Source organism: Halichoerus grypus, chromosome 4 (assembly GCF_964656455.1).
Source record: "Halichoerus grypus chromosome 4, mHalGry1.hap1.1, whole genome shotgun sequence".
Taxonomy (NCBI): domain Eukaryota; kingdom Metazoa; phylum Chordata; class Mammalia; order Carnivora; family Phocidae; genus Halichoerus; species Halichoerus grypus.
In genome coordinates, this window is record NC_135715.1 from 73,292,810 (window position 1) to 73,310,064 (window position 17,255).

The window sequence follows — 17,255 nt, forward strand, 5'->3', positions numbered from 1 at the left end:
CAAATATATTTAGGTACTATATTTATAAACATATTCTAAATTTATGGCCAGCAAGGAGGCGGGAAGGCTGCTTGGCCCCCTTTCCCCATTACTTATCTTTCTTCCTAATTCAAGGAGCTAAATATATAGTTTCATTTTTAATTACCTTTTGCTAAGTTATGGTGTTTTGACCCAGGTGATTCACCCACTATATGTCAAAGAGACAGACTACCTGACATTTTGTTAAATGCTTGGGATGTTGGATTGCCCGGTTATTTCAAACGTACAGAAGCAGGTTTCCTCCCACCCCACCCAGAATTATCCAGATCATCACGTCCGTTTTCTATTTGGGGAGTGGGGACCAGCTGTCCTCTCACCCTTAGTGGAGGCTGCGGGTCAGTCCTTTCCTGGACTTACCCAGGTCGCCGCAGCCCGTGCAGCGAGAGGACGACCCCCCCTCCTCCCGTTCCCCTGCTCCCCCCGACTCCACTCGCCGCCAGGGCTCTGCGGGTACTCGGGCTCTAGGACCGCGAGGGACGCGGGCGGGAGGCGGGGTCCGGCCGAGCGCGGGGTGGGGCCGCGCCGGAGTTTCCCTGCTCGCGCGCTCCGGGGCCGAAGAGTCGTGCGAGGCGGAGTGGGCGGGGCCGCGCGGCGGGTGGGCGGGGCGCGCCGCTGGGCCGCGCAGCTGCCGGGCAGGCCGGGCAGTAGGGCCTCGGCAGAGCCCGCTCCCCAGCGCGCAGGGCGGGGTGTACGGGCGGGCGGCTTCGCGGGCAGGCGCGGGCCCCGAGGCAGCGGCTGCGCCCTGCGCCGGGGAGGAGCCGGGGGCGGGCTGGCGAGCGGCAGGCGGGGACTGGGGCCCGAGGCGGGGAGTGCCGGAGCGCCGGCGGCGAGGACGGCAGCGGCGGCAGAGCAGGCTCGGTGCGTGGGTCCGCGGCGGCTCGGGGTCCGCCCGCGGGCTGCGGTGCGAGCGGGCGGCCCGGCTCCTCTCCTCCCCCGCCCGCGGCTGCTGTGATTGGGTGGAAGATGGCGTTGGGCGGATGGAAATCCTAATGACAGTCTCCAAATTCGCCTCCATCTGTACCATGGTAAGTGCGGCGGGAGGGCGGCGGGGGCGGCCCCGGGACCCCCGCGGGCGGGCGGTGTCGGCTCGGCCCTTGTCCCCGCCCCTCGCCCGGGCGGCCCGCGGGGCCTAGCGCGGGGGCCCGCGGCCCGGGCGGGGGCGGTTGGACGGCGGCGGGCGGGGAGCGCGGGGGCTCAGCTCTCCCCGGGAAGCGGGGAGGCACCCGGCGAGCCGGGGCGGCGCAAGGGTGGCCGGCGCGGGGGCGACCGTGCCGGACGCGGCGGGGCGCGGGCACCGATCGTCAGCTCCCCCGGGCTCAACTGTCCGAGTCTTCCCGCGGCGCCGGGGCGGAGCGGCGAGGCGCACCCCGAGCTGTGGGCGCGCGGACCGGCGCGCGGCCCCCGGCTGGGGTCGGAGGTGGAAGGACGCGGAGCAGCGCCTCTCCATTTCCGTCTGGCGGTGCGCGGAGCGGGGAGGTGGCCCTGAGCGGGGGTGGGGGGTCCGCCGGCAGGAAGGCAGGGTCTCATTCCTGCCGGGAGAGGACGGAAGTCAAGTGCAGATTTCCTCCGCGCGCCTCTGGCGAGGCCGAGGCCCCCACCCGGTGCTTAGGGGAAGGGGGTGTGTGTGAAGGTGGAAACTTTAAATAAGTGCTGTTAAAAAATTTCCCATTTTCTACTCTTCCTGAGCAACGAGCTCTCCGTTTTCCAACCATGTGTCCAGGTGGCAGTCTTGTCTTTACGAATCCACGCTAATCTTGAAAACAGCTTAAGCTTCCCCGTCGATTGTTTACTTTAATACATCAGACACATCTGTGTGTGGCTGGAAGTATTTCTGTGCAGGGACTGACTGTGAGGGTTGTTGTTGGCGTTCCGTTGGGGCATTTAAATAGACCTTAAGGGAAAAGTGCTAATGCCTGTTGCAAAGTCCCGAATTAATTACAGCAAAACGTGGGTGCGTTTAAATCTTGGTGTTTTCGTGATTGGCCAGAAGGGCCACAGTTTTCCACACGATGGGGCAAATTCGTTTCGTTAGCTCCTTATGAGCTTACATCTAGGGATCATAATTGTGAACCCTCGCAGAAAAAAAGTTATTCTTTGCAATGTGGGCCTAGGGATTATGTTATTAAAGATTTCTGAAATCTTTCCTTCTGCTCTGTCTTACTGGCTTTTTTTGTGCACCCGATTGCATAAGGAGATCCCCGAGCAATCTTCGATTTAAGGGTAGTACATTTTATATACCTTTTTTTAAGGAGTGGTGAATCAGATTGGAAGGATGCTTTAGAGGCAGATTCTACACTGCACGCTGAGGAACAGTACAAAAAATGGCTGAAGTCAGGTGGGATTAAAATCTACAGTATTAAATCATGTTGAAGAGTGAATCACTGAAGAATCCAAATGGATGTTTGTTCTTTCTCACAATTTACATTTTAGGAAATCATTGATATTAAAGGGACTTTATTAAAAACGATTCCCCAGGATCATTTGGATTAATTATTTTTAGATATGCCAGTTATTATCGTATTCTGTTTCAGAAGGAATGTGATAATTAATTCTTTGAGAGTGATAATCTTGCCAGATTGCTGAGCTATACAGATTGCCTGGTCATAGTTCGTTGTTAAAGTTTATTGCTTCGGGAGTGATGTGTTACTCTTTCCTCACCATTCATTCACTCAAGTATGTAAGGTACATACACTCAAGTATGTAAGGTACATACACTCAAGTATGTAAGGTACATACTTAGCCCTTGCTAAGGGAGAGAGACTGGCCTCAGCCGCTGGGGGGAAACAGTAGTGATCAGGGCAGTCCCTGCTTTCATGGTGTTTACAATCTAGTTGAGGGACGCAAACAGTATTCAGGTAAACATATTAATAAATATATATGTTCTAATTAGGTTAGGAAGATAGGGAGAGATTTGCCAAATCAAACGCTGAGTAAGGAATTCTGAGTAAGGGATTCTGAGCTGAAGAATGCAGGCTCCAAAGCTCTTTCTGGGGCTTTCACTCAAGTGCATTAATTGATTGCATGTGGTGTGTGTGTATTGTTGGTGAATATGGAAACATCAGTGCCTGGTCAAATAAGATTGTTCGAAAACTAGTGTTAGAATTGGGTGTGTCTCTAGTCATATTTGGGTAAATTCTGATGCACTCCCAAAATAATGCTGAATATCTCAAAGTAATCTGTAATCTTATTCTTTAAAGAAGACTGCAACTCATCTTAGAATTAGAAAATTGACAGTCAAGAAAAGTAAAAGTATTTTACCTTTATGGCTTTGTAGATGCTATTTTGGTAGACTTTGAACACTCCCTCTTTACTTCTTGTCTGGTGAGTTTTTCCTGGTCTCTCAAGCTGGTAGCCTTACTTGGATAATCCTACTCCTGTCCATCCCCACCCTCCTCTATCCCCCTCATAATTTCATGGAGTTTTTGTAATCTCAATAGCATTTATCATCCTTGCTGTGTTGTAAATTTTTCTCTCGTCTCCTCATTAGACTGGGAAGGCCTTAAGTGGAAGGACTGTTGTTTATTTCTGCAGTTTGGTGGATCACTAACTTCTGCAAACCAGAGAACAGTTTCCCCGAGTCCCTCATTTCTCCTACCAGAGTCTGGGGGGAAGGGAGTTTGTTTAGCATGGATGAGGTTGGGGCTATATGTGTGTGGAGTGGTAAAGAGGAGGCGTTGGATCTAAAGAGAATGATAGTACTACTCAGGGAGTCAACATCTGTGAAAATATTTATGATGAATTGGAATTTTATTTTAGAAATAGTAAAGTTTACCTGATTTTTTTCATTTGTCAATTTAAGGCATCTGGGCAAATTGGCAGTACCTTAATTGGATTAAGTAACTGTTAAAAACACATCTCTTCAGGTATGTCTTATTCTAGGTCACTCTTGTGCTAACATGTGAAAATCAGTTTTTCTTAAGTTAGTGTTATAGCCTGACCCAAATGAGTGATTCTTTTTAGATTGCAGTGAATAAATTTGCAAAGGTCCCTCTCGAAATGCCTCTTGTTATTTGTCCGTGAACTGATATATTTTCAGTATCACATGGTGTTTGTTTTGCCACTCAAGTGGCTTCAGATTTCACATAGTAGTTACCTAATATTAAATAGTGTACTTAATAATTATGAGATGGTGGGAAAAGTGGCCTGGTACATATTAAGAGGGGCCACGGTTTGGAAATTGAGGTGCAAGCTGTAGAGCAGTTTTGGGTGGCCTAGGACTCGAAAGTTATAATATGGGTCATGGACTGGTACACGAAGGCAGGTCTGTAATCATTGTTAGCACCAACTGGGACCATTACGTCCCTTCCTGTTCGGGTTGCAGAAGTCCTGGTTGGGAAGAGATTGCTGAGGAGGGGGATTGGGTAAAGGAGAAGTTGGTAAGGGTGGTAGGTCCTGGGGTGGCACTGGCCTGGCTGCTTGCCCACTCCCAGTCACAGCAGGGGGAGGTAGAGCCGTCGGAACGTGGTGAGGCCAAGGCCACAAGTCAGCTCTGCGTGGGTCTGACAGGTTTACTTCTTAAAAGCCTGTACCTAACACAGCACCCTACACACGGGAACCTTTAAACTACTTATTGAAGGAAAGTCACAGGTGGAGCAGGCTATTTGTCTTTTCTCATTGTTTTGCGTCTCAATGGGGTCACTCAGTAAGAGTTAAGATGTGTGCAAGGTCAGTGCAATTTATCATCACTCCAGAGAGAAAGGAAAGGGAGGAAGAACCCTCAAAGCCTGTGCCCTGTTGATTGTCCCCCCGGGGTGGCGATGGGTGTGTGTGCGCACGCGCTCAGGCTGCTCTCCTCTTACGCAGTCCGAATATTGTATTAAATAATAAAATGCTTTGTTCCTTCTCGGGAAATAGGGTGGGTGTATTTCTTTTATTAGTAAAATAACTAATTTTTATTAATATTTTATTAGTAAAATAGTACTTCTATGATAGGAACATTCAGAGTGAGTTGCCATTGTTTTACTAATTTTTGCTGTTTTTACCATAAATGTTAATTCTAGACAGGAAAATTTCAAAAAGAAGGGTTTTTCTAATCATGTAAATGGTTAAATACTGATAAGGAATGTTTGAGCATGTGTTTGAGGAGGCTTAGTGGAGAGAACATTTAGAACAAGTTATAAAAGTTTTATTTAAGCTTGCTAATCTGATTTTGGCTAAAGTACATTTTGGTTATTAAAAATTATACATTCTCATTATAGAAAATTTGGAAAATATTTTGTAAAAAGCATTTGAAAGCTCTTAAGCAAAAGGAAAGAACTGCTTTACCTCCCAGAGCATATTTTGTCTTTTAAAAAAAAACTTAATTGAGCTTATACCCTAGATAAAATTTTCCATTTCAGTTTTCCCCATGAATGGTTGTCTTGCTAGTTTTAAAATTTGTACAATTGCAGGATAAGCATGGAGAGTTTAATGTTTAAAATGATAATATGACAAGATAGTTAACACAGAAAGGTATAGTGATAGGCTACCAGGTTGTTGACAGGTTATTTATCGATCGTTAGAGGATAAAGTTATATAGTTAGGAGAAAAGGAATTTTGTAAAAGATGATGGGTTTAGTCTAATCTTAGGCACTTATTAGTTATCACAAAGGTAAGACCATTGGGATTTGAAACTTTTAATATGCTTAAAAAGTATAGTTTTAAACACCATATTCAGGTGTGTAGAATGTGTCTAAAGACTGGTTTTATTTTATATCATGTGGTTTTGCTTACCTTCAGCTTCTAGCTAATCTTTTTATAATAGATCTCAGAACAGGTTAATTATTTACCCTACCATGATCCATGTGGCCGGTTTTAGCCAGACTTGATCACAACATGTCTGTTGTCTTATTTGATTTCAGGCTTTTGACCAGGCCCCCGGAGATGGAAAACCTCCATTTTTGTTACTTGCAAGTTTCTTTCTTCCTGCCTTTGAGATAATTTTTATTCTAGTTCTTCTGAAATTTTTACTGTCTCAGGAAAGATTATTTAAGCACTTGTTCACTTAGTAGCATTAATTCCTTTCCAGAAACCTTCATTTTTCCAGATTTAGATGGTCTAATTTAGATAGTCTAACCTAAAATCTAATTTAGATTTTCTTTTAGTAACTTAATTCCAGAAACTTAATATTTAATATTTTATTATGTATCCTACGGCATGGTATATTAAAAAGAGCAGTTGAACCAGAAGATAAATTCTAGTTCACATTTTGACATTTAGATCTATATAGATGGGAAAATCTCTTAAAACTTTCTGAGTTCATTTTTCTCATCTGTGAGATAAAGGGATTAGATTGGACACTTTGATAAATATTTTTTGTATATTTGTTTCCTTTCAGATCTAAAACTGATACTTTGATCCCTTCAGGGTTTATAAATTATTATTGATATCATCAGTATTTTGGAAGCTCTAATCAGGTTTTATCTATTAATTTTTTTCTTCTGACTTTTTGACCACCTTCACCCCCCTGCACCTCTGCAACCACCAATCTGTTCTCTGTATCTGTGAGTTTGGTGGGGTTTTTTGTTTGTTTGTTTTTAAGATTCCACATATGAGAGATCATCTGGTATTTGTCTTTCTCTGATTTACTTCACTTAGCATAATGCCCTCTAGGTCCATCCGTGGTGTTGCATATGGCAAGATTTCATTCTTTTTTTCTGGCTGAGTAATATTCCATGGTTGTGTATATACCATAATTTCTTTTATCCAGTCATCTATCAGTAGACACTTAGGTTGCTTCTATGTCTTGGCTATTGTAAATAATGCTGCAGTGAACACAAGGGTGCAGATATCTCTTCGAGTTAGTGTTTTCATTCTCTTCAGATAAATACCCAGAAGTGGGATTGCAGGATCATGGTTGTTCTATTTTTATTTTTTTTGAGGAACTTCCATACTATTTGCCATAGTGGTTGTACCAATTTACATTCTCACCAACAGTGCATAAAGGTTCCCTCTTCTTCATATCCTCACCAATACTTATTTCTTGTCTTTTTGATAATACATTCTAACAGGTACGAGGCCGTACCTCATTGTGGTTTTGATTTGCGTTTCTTTGAGGATTAATGATGAGTATCTTTTCATATACCTGTTGGCTATCTGTGTGTCTTTGGAAAAATGTTTATTCAGATCTTCTGCCCATTTAAAAAATCAGATTTTTCTTTTTTTTTTTTTTTACTGTTGAGCTGTATGAGTGAGTTCTTTATATATCTTGGATATTAGTCCCTTACCAGATACGTGATTTGCAAATATTTCTCCCATTTAGTAGGTTGCGTCCAGTCATGTTTTAGATAATATAAGGAGCATGGAATTAGATATAGTTAAATATGAATTATGCCTAGTTCCCCAGTTTTGTTCATGGAAAATTGCAGTCCAAATTAATATCTATTTCTAACTTTAAAAGCATTTAGTGGAGGTTAGTGAAATTGCCATTTTATTCATTAACAGGCTATTCTATGTAACTATTTACTCATGTTTCAACATTTTTTCTTTTCCAGTACCATTAAAACGAATTTGAATTGGTGCCATTTCTTGAGAGTCTACATTTGTTTCCTTAGGTGTGAGTGTAACCTTGGACAAATTAATTGTGCCATGGTTTCCTTATCTGTAAAATGGGGATAAAATGATAGCTGGTTCATAGTAATCACTCTGTAATGGTGGTGGAGGTTCTTTAATACCCCTCTAAAGTGATTTGCTCCCTCAGTGTGGAAAGGACTCTTTGGCGCTACTGATTAATGTTAGCTCAACAAATATTAGTAAGCAAAACTGAAATTTGTTTTATGAAATGCAATTATTGCAGTTCATTTTCATCACAAGAAACAGCTCATTAGTAATATATGCCTCTGAAAGCACAGATTTATTTTGAAGTGGATTAGATTATGATACTGTAAACTAAGAATGAAGATGATCTTTCTCTGTTTTAAATAGTTTGTAGAAAGATTTTATTCTTTTTACCTGGGAATAAAAATGTCCTAATTTGTGACATTCTCGAACGTGTTTGAGAAGTTTAGATAAGTTGGGAATACTACTTTTAGAAGAAAAATCTTGCCTTATTTTTTATACTAGAAAAAAAGCAACCCAACTTTTTGTTTGTTCGAGCTGTGTGTATCAAAGTCAACTTCAGGCCTTATTTTCTTTTGTGTTTTCCTATTGTTCCTGCCTCTGTCCTTTCTTGGAATAACATCTCTTGTTGGCCTGCCATGCAGTTACCCAGTCTGCTTTCATATCTTGTCGAAAACCTGTTCTCTCCTTGTCTCATGGGCTGGAAGAGGATTAAATATCTGTAAAGTGCTTTAAGGTGTTGTAAGAAAAGGGTAAATGATAGATGTTATGAAGTTATGTATGGGTTGCTGGATTGAAAACTCGCAACCAGAGACAAAGTGTTGTTGAAAATACCTAAAACTAGAGTTTGAGCATTTAAAATCTTATGCTTAGAATTTGTGTTAGGAGGAGGTGAGGGACACAGTTTATAGACATAATTTGTTTTGGAAGAAAAACTATTAAGTCTTTGTTTTCACGAAAGTACTCAGTCAAGAATTTTGTGATAGTGTCAAGTACAAGATATTTAATAGGAAACCTAATTGAGTGAGGTGCTCTAGCTTTTCATAGTCCTCTGTGTTCACTGGCTTATGCTTTTCTGTTGCTTTTTTGTAAGAAAGACCATTAACTTTTTCTAAAAATTGTGTAGTGTCTGCAGTGTACAAGCTTGCCTAGACTCCCCATCTGTAGTAATCCACATGTCGAAGGCTGCATGCCAGTAAACATTTATTTCCAACTTAGAAGAAGAAGTGGATGTTTATTTCCGTGATAGCTGACAGATGTTCTTATTGAAATGCTTCATAGGTGCAGGAATCATCCATGCATTTCCTACTTGTGAATACTGGTTTAAATCACAGTATCTTTTAACTGAGTTATTGACTGTTGCCTTTGATTTTATTTTGGTGTTTTAGTGACCTAATCAGTCTTCTGCCTGATAGTAAGTGTTTTTCATGGGAGGATGGGGAGGATTTTTTATAAGCCAGTAGTGACACGCTTTGTTTGTTTTTTTTGTTTTTGTTTTTTTGGTAGAGACTGCCTTTTCTTCAGTAAGTACTTTTAGGAAGTATTAATGGAGAATTACATTATATTAGGGTTTATATGGGTACTGAGAATACAAAGATGACAATGATAGGCCCTGGTATTTACAGAGCTTCCCATTTAGTGTGTCCTGAATGGGTTCGAGTTGTGCTGAGAAAGTAATCCTGGTGGCCTCTGGGCAGCCAGGAGGCATGTGGATTGACCAGATCCCTTGACTAGTCTCATCCAGGTGAGAACATTTTTATCTGTATATTTTTGTGGGCTCCACAGTTACTACTGCTTATGTATGTCGTGATGAGAAAAAGGTTGAGAAAGAGGGTAGACATATAGAACAAATTAGTGCAAGGAGATGGTTTTTCTGTAAGTAATGATACATACATGAGAAAGAGAAAGTGGTTCTAAGAGAAAAGAGGAGATTTGAACTTTGTGAAATGAAGTCATATATTGTATAGACAAGAAGGGGTGGGATTCCAGATGGGAGCAAAGGTCATGAGATAATGTGCTACTTTTAAAATCTGTAGCTGGTTTGGCATGGAAGGAATCCTGGGAGAATTTAGGCTGGAAAGGAGGAAGGGACAGATCTGAAGAAGTACGAAGAGAGTTTACCAACCATTGACTTTCATTAAAATATCATTAAAATATGTATTTAACCTGAGAAAATGTAAGTTCAGAGGAAAGTTGTAGGGATAATGAAACAATGGAATTGATAAAAATATGTCAGTAATTTTATTACATTGATTGTTAAAAGTTACTTGTATTATTATTATTTTTTTAAAGATGACAGTAACAAGATGGGGTAGAAGGCTATTCAGTGGGTGGTTAAAACCTGATAAAGGTTTGATCCCCTGGAAAACCCCAGTATTAGAAATTTTAAAGTTATATAGGCATGTTAAAAATGAAGGATAGATAAATACACACCCACACAAGAAATGAATTTTCTTGCATCCAGACCAGCAGGAAATTAAACTATCACTCAAAGTCTGAGGGCAGGAAAATAGAAAAAGCAAGATGCAGAATTAAAAAAAAAAACAAAAAACAGAAAACCAAAATAAAGTGGAATAAGCCCTATTTCATTAATTACAATAAACTTAAATGGGTTAAATTTATCTGTATTACAGTAAAGGGACTATCAAATTGGATAAAAACCAAAATATTGCTAAATAAGAAACCTGCCTAAAACAAAAAGACAACATATATAACCATACAATCCTATTATCATTCCTAAGAAAACCAGTTATATAGATTGAGATATTTCAAAGTTATTTAGTCCTTTTTCTCTTAGCTTCATACTTTCTCGTAACTGTTGTCTTGGAGATCCATTTAGGGCTAGGAAAGCTCAAGTAATATTAACCCCGTTTTCACAGATTGGAGAAATAGGCTTCAGGTCATCCCCACACTCACTAGGGATGAGGTCTGAATTTCTTGACCCCCAAATCCGTAATGGTATCTACAAGCCAATATGTTGAATCTTTCATGGTTGGAACAAAATTGTTTTTCCTTCCTTTTTAAAGAAGAATTTGGGAATTTTTGTCCCTAACTTCCAAGCTTTCTGTGTGTGTGTGTGTGTGTGCGCGCGCGCGCGCACGAGCGCACGCGCGTGTCTAGCTTTGAGTCCCACTTCATTACCTATTGGTACTTGGATTTCAGCTATGAAATGGCATAGTCATTCCCATTAGATCGCATAAGGGGATGCATGTGAAATGAGATGATTCATATAGACATCCTTTGTGCTATAAAATAGAACCTAAAATCATTATATGACCATTATTAGTAGGACTCCTTGTCCTCCTAAGGAGAGAATGGAAGGCACATTAAGGTGCCATAGTCCGGGAGTTACAACAGGGCTCACAAGTTCACTTTCACAAAGTGTAGTCGTGTCAAAATTTGAAAATGTTGTTAATTTCTTCAGTACTGGTCCACCTGGGTTTTTCAGGGGTCCTTGACAAGAGAACTTTTGTAATTCTTTCAAGTTAGGATCTTATAAAGAGCCCATCTCAGCACAAATAAACTAAGCAGTGAAGGGGCAAGGAGAGAGTAAAATAAAAGCCTTCTGTTCTTTGGAATGGTAAATATGTTTGTAATATGAGATTCTGTAGACAAAAACATTTATTCTGATTTGTATGTGATTATGTCAGGCATTATAACTGAAGAAGTTACTATCTTTTTTCCTAGAGTGTTGTTCCACAGTTTTGTTTTTGTTTTTGTTTTTGTTTAGTTTTTTGCTGATGTCGGACAGATTCCCTGGTATTTAATTTGCTTCATGAGGGTACTCATGCAGGATGATTACGGTGGTACCTTGGGGGTAGCAATTGGTACTTTGAAGTTTGCATGAGGGTGCTTGCTTCGGCAGCACATATACTAAAAATTGAAGTTTGCCTGAGGAAAATGTGTTTTGAAAGAGTAGGGAAGAAGGGTGTTCTTGTTTCTGCAAAACAGGATATAATATTTAGGTTTCCAACTTAGAGCTTTGAATGATGAAGCTTTGGTTCATCTAGGAACAGGTATGGAATAGAAATGGGGTGTTTCATCATTCATTATTTGATGGACTTAGGGTGATATTCTCAGACTGATGGTTGTCAGGGTTATTTCTTTAAAGGTGAACAAAAGTTGGAACAATTTTGAAATGTCAGAGGCTCAAAACTAGATATAATTGATTAAAAACAAAACCAGAAATACTGTGCTTTGATTCTCCTAGGCAAATTTATTATTCTTGTTGTTAGTATTTGCATATGTTTTTTTAAAAGACCGTTCACTCTTTTTTTTTTTTTTACTAGTTTCTTTAGTTTACTAGTTAGTTTTGTTTGTTTTACCACATTTTTTTTTTTTTTTAATTTGAGGAGGTTTACATATCTCTCACAGGGAACCCAGTTCAGTGAAGACCTGACATATTCCCATGCCCGGTAAAGCAGATGCCTGGACTTTGACTGTCAGTTTTACAAAGAGAAAGTTGAAGGAAGTAATCTTAACTTCTGATTGATTTTTTTCTCCCCCTGTGAAAATCAAGCCTTAGCCTAGTAACCCCACTTGCGAATTGGCAATATTGTCATCTTGTTTGAAGATGCGCTAGATTGCCCTTTTAAACTAACAAGTAAAATCTGTCACTTGTTTGTTCTGTCTGTAATTTTATTGTTTTTGTTCCTTAAAGACTACATGGCCGCCTTTGCTGAGGTCACTGGTTCTCCCAGCACTCCGTGGTCCTGCTGTGCCAGCCTACTTGTTTTAATTCTCTCCTGTCTCTCCCTTCCTTCTGGAGCTAGACCATTTCAGCCCTGACAGCCTGGCTTTGTTGTGATGTTCTTGCCATTTTCTGTTAGTGACGACTTAGATCATCTTAGCAGACTTTGGAAAGTTGAATATGACTTCAGTAATTTTCAGCTTTCCCAGAGAGCTTAGATATAGATTTCTTGGTGAGAATTTTTTGCATCCATGTTCATCAGAAATATTGGTCTGTAATTCTCCCTTTTGGTGGGGTATTTGTCTGGTTTTGGGATCAAGGTAATACTGGTCTCATAGAATGAGTTTGGAAATTTTCCTTCCGTTTTTATTTTTTTGAAACAGTTTCCGAAGAATAGGTATTAATTCTTCTTTAAATGTTTGGTAGAATTCCCCTGGGAAACCCTCTGGTCCTGGACTTTGTTAGGAGATTTTTGATGACTGCTTCAATTTCTTTGCTGATTATGGGTCTGTTCAGGTTTTCTATTTCTTCCTGTTTCAGTTTCGGTAGTTTGTTTCTAGGAATGCATCCATTTTTTCCAGAGTGCCTAATTTGTTGACATATAGTTCATAATATGTTCTTATAATTGTTTGTATTTCTTTGGTGTTGGTTGTGATCTTTCTTCTTTGATTCGTGATTTTGTATATTTGGGTCCTTTCTCTTTTTGATAAGTCGGCTAGGGGTTTATCAATCTTACTAATTCTTTCAAAGAACCAGCTCCTAGTTTTGTTGGTCTGCTTTACTGTTCTTTTGATATCTGCTTCATTGATTTCTGTTCTAATCTTTATTATTTTTCTGCTGGATTTAGGCTTTATTTGCTGTTCTTTTTCTGTCTGCTCTAGGTGTAAGGTTAGGTTGTGTATTTGAGATTTTCTTGTTTCTTGAGAAAGGCTTGTATTGCTGTATACTAGATTTAGATTTCTAACATTTATTGAGTGGCTACTTTCTGGTGATGTTGCTAGGTAAACTCACAATTTGAGATCTTATAAATAAAGGTGAAAAAACAGTTTGGACTTAGGTAAATTTATAGATGATAAATCTAGAATGAATTATTCAAGAAAGGATATTTGGGTATGTTTTTGGTTGACATCAAAGTTAACAAGGCTCTCTTTAAATGTTACTTGGTACTGTAACAGGGAGAAGGCTGGACTGAATAGGTGTGGCACAGTTGAAAAGTGAAATGTAATGATGGAACTTTTGTAAAACCTCCAGAATTATACGCCTGGTAGACATGGAGTGGTTGGTAAATGTTGCCTTATTTTCCTTCTGTCATTTTTACAAACGAAATATATTTAATACTGACTCTGAAATATGACGATGAGGTCAGTTTTAGAAATGGAGTTGTAAATATGCCTTTGTAGATTAGTAACTAATGAATTCTTTTGAATTGTCAAAATAAGGAATTTAAAAGGGAAGTAAATCACTTAGGTTTAACAGTGTGTGTTGTTAAAGAACATGACATCTGATTACCTTGGAAACAATAGTTTCTTTTAATTCTGCATTTCTAATAAGTTAAAAAAATTAAACCATTTAGTATTTTAAAAAGTACGAAGCTGTGTGAAGTAAAAAAAAAAATTCATCTTCTGCAAAGAGGAGAGGCAGTCTTTCCCAAGAGTTAACTGCTTGTGAGAGTCTGTGTGTTTGTGTACTTAGACGTTTCTTATGCACGTACAAACATGATGTGTGTGTGTCACCTTTCCACCCCCAACAAAATCTGCAGATTTATTTGCATCTTGCTCTTTTTACTTCATGTATAATGGCTATTTTTCTTTGTCATTTGGTTGCTTCCTTCTAGGTCAAAACTGCTCATTTTATTCTCCGTTATTTTCAGTGTCCCTCATATTAGACCTTATACAGTACTATTGCACATTTTCATTTTCTTAAACCCCAATTGTATCAGTTTCTTAGAGCTGCCCAAACAAAACTCCAAAAGCTCTGTGGCTTAAAAATCACAAAAGTGTATTGTCTCCCAGTTCTGGAGGCCAGAAGTCCAAAATCAAGGAGTCAGCAGAGTTGGTTCCTTTGGAGGGCAGTCAAGAGAGTCCTCTCTGCCTTTCTCGAAGCTTCTGGTGTTTGCTGGCAGTCTTTGGCGTGTAGACGCATCCCGCCTTCATCTTTTCTTTATTTTTTTTAAGATTTTATTTATTTATTTGAAAGAGAGAGAGCACAAGCAGAGGGAGAGGGAGAAGCAGGTTCCCGTGGAGCAGGGAGCCTGATGTGGGGCTTGATCCCGGGACCCTGGGATCATGACCTGCACCGAAGGCAGATGCTTAACCGACTGAGCCACCCAGGCGTCCCCCCTGCTGCCTTCATCTTTACTTGGCGTTTTCCATGTTTCTATCTCTCCCATCGCTGTCCCTCTGCACATGTCTATCTCCGTGTCCACGTTTCCCCTTTACATAAAGACACCAGGCATTGGATTAGGGCCCACTCTAGTGACCTCTAACTTGATGACTTTCTAAAGACCCTGTATCCAAATAAGGTTGCTTTCTGAGGTCCTGGGGGTTAGGACTTCAGATGCCTTTATTGGGGGGTCCCATTCATCCCATAACAGCAGTGGAGCAGTCCGGCCCATTTCTGCAGTCAGAATCTGTGAATGGTCATGAAGTCAGGCTATGTCCCAGACACTCGGGATGCAAAGCTCTTTACCTCTTTACCAGTCTTTGTTCTCAAAGGACTTGAAGTCTAGTTGGGAAGACCAGACTCACCATGGCAAGGTAAGCAGTGATACAGACTTCAGATTTGTTGCTTAAATGGAAGACAAGCTGGCCTTTAGTTCGAACAAAGCCTGGACCAGCTGGAGGCTTTTGGGAATGTTGGAGAGGGGAGCTTGCTGGGATTCGAAAGGTAACAGGAAGGACAATGAGGGTGGGGAAGGGGCTTTGGAGAGGAGGCAAGAATGTATGAATGAATGAAAAACAGCTAACAAATAAGGGTTTAGTGATTAAAATGACATAAGTAGTTTAATGCTTCAGTAATTTTGTCCTCAGATTTGTTAAGTGGATTCCGTTGTATTGGTTTAGGCAAAAACCTCCTGTGAAGGTTGTCTGGTAGTTTTAAAAAAGCCATGTGTATGTGGTTAATAATCACACGTGTAGCCTACAGGACTCATTTTTGCTACAGTGAGTTAATGCAGTGGGTAAAGGAAAGTGGGAGACATCATAAATAGGACACTCACTCCTTTCCTTGCCAAAGTAGTGACAGAGAAAGACAAGTCTAAAAACCTTTGGTCCTTTTCAGCTATGGCACTATTCCTCTTTTTTTTTTTTTTAGCTTATTATATGTAAAACTTAACAAGCAAAAAAGGGATCAGAGGAAGTGGTTTCATAAAAAATTTATCTTAAAAAGTCAACAAAACCAGGTTACTGTGGGTCAGTCATTAGTAAAAATAACTTATGCAGAATATATTTTCATGGCAGATACTTGCTATGAAGAAGCCTCACCAAGATCGTTTTCATTTTAGACCACTGTATTACTTTATTTTTTCTGAACAGCAACTGTAAAATCTGTGAAATGGGCCAGTAGGTAGTAGTGTTCTGTTTCACAAATGAGAAAATGGACGAATAGCTTACTTCAGACTACAGTTATATGATCAGTAATTCGGGATTAGGAATCTGCCTGGGATCTCTCCAGATTCCATCTAGTGCTTTTGCCACTGGACTGTACTGCTAGTAATGTAAATGTGGAATTCCCCCATCCCCCAGTACAACCACAGTATCATTTACTGCCCCCCCATTTCACAATTTCTTAATACCTCAATCCAGTTATTATTGAAATTGCCTGATTATCTGAAATGGTTTTACATAGCTGGGTCCGTACATTGCATTTGGATGTTCTGTCTCTTAAGTATGGATCTCTTACTCCTTTTATAAATAACAGCTTATCTATTGAAGAAATTCGATTGTCCCATAGCTTTTCTCATATTCTGCATTTTGCTGACTATATTCTTTTAGTGGTATCCCTCCATCCTGTGTATTTCTGGAAACTGGTAGATCTGGATGCTTGATCCAGAATCCTTGTTTTTTGTTGTTGTTTTGGTTGTTTTTTTTCTCTCCCCCCCAGCAAGGGTGGAATGAGTGAGTAGGTGGGTGGTGGTGAGAAGAATATATCATAACTGATGTGTACTTGTGGTTCCATCACTTCGGGGGGTACACGTGTCTTCTCTTTTTGTGCCAGTGAAGTTGACGGTGGGTTCAGGTGTTGTCAGCATCATTCCTATTATGCAGCTCCCCAGCAGCTTTTCACCTAATGATTTTAGCAACTGTTGGTAATAATGGCCTAGGTCCAGCATTTCATTAGAGGTTAAGAATAGAGTTTTAAATGCTTTTATCGGTTTTCGTATTTGAAGAAAGTATTATAGAAAACATTTAGAGAGAATGTAGATTTATTCTTCATATCATGTTTAAAGCTACGTAGATGTAAATTTCTTACATATGCTGAATATTTTCATAATTGCACTCTCAAAGTAATAGGCTAAGTTTTAAAATAAAGTTTAACTTTTTTCATACCTAAATATGATTTTGTGATATTACAAGTGGATAAGTACCTGGGATCCTAATAAAATTCTTGCATCTGAACTATAATAAGACTTGACTGTGATTGTACACTCGTGCTAGACAAAGTAGTTTTTCTTTTCTTTTCCCCTTTTTAGTATGTACTTGTTATAATAACTCTTGTTATTAAAGCAACTTCAAATTTTTAATCATATGATTGAGAATACTAGATAAACTAACCAGATACAGTCACTTTTAGGCTATTAGAGTGCATTGATTTCTGTTTGTAATGTTTAAAATGGACCAGAAATTTGTGTGTACGTAACAGATTACCACCAATTTAGTGGCTGAAAACAACATAAACTTCTTATCGTTCTGGAGGTCAGAAGTTTGAAATGGGTCTCACTGGGCTAAAATGAAGATGTCAGTAGAGCTCTGGTCCCTCTGGAGGCTCTAGG

The 17,255-nt window shown here is 40.2% G+C and overlaps 1 protein-coding gene across 2 annotated transcripts in view; it reads left to right on the top strand.

Moving 5' to 3' along the window:
* Positions 1-818: 818 nt before the first annotated feature.
* The window catches only part of USP12 (ubiquitin specific peptidase 12), a 94,186-nt gene continuing 77,749 nt past the window's right edge, over positions 819-17,255 (top strand). Inside the window, exon 1 of one of the 2 annotated variants that reach the window (XM_078070542.1) lies at positions 819-1,064. In XM_078070542.1, coding sequence (XP_077926668.1) covers positions 1,017-1,064 — 48 coding nt within the window. In that variant the 5' untranslated portion in view covers positions 819-1,016. The remainder of the gene's footprint in view (positions 1,065-17,255) is intronic. The other variant, XM_036077022.2, reaches the window with a different exon arrangement.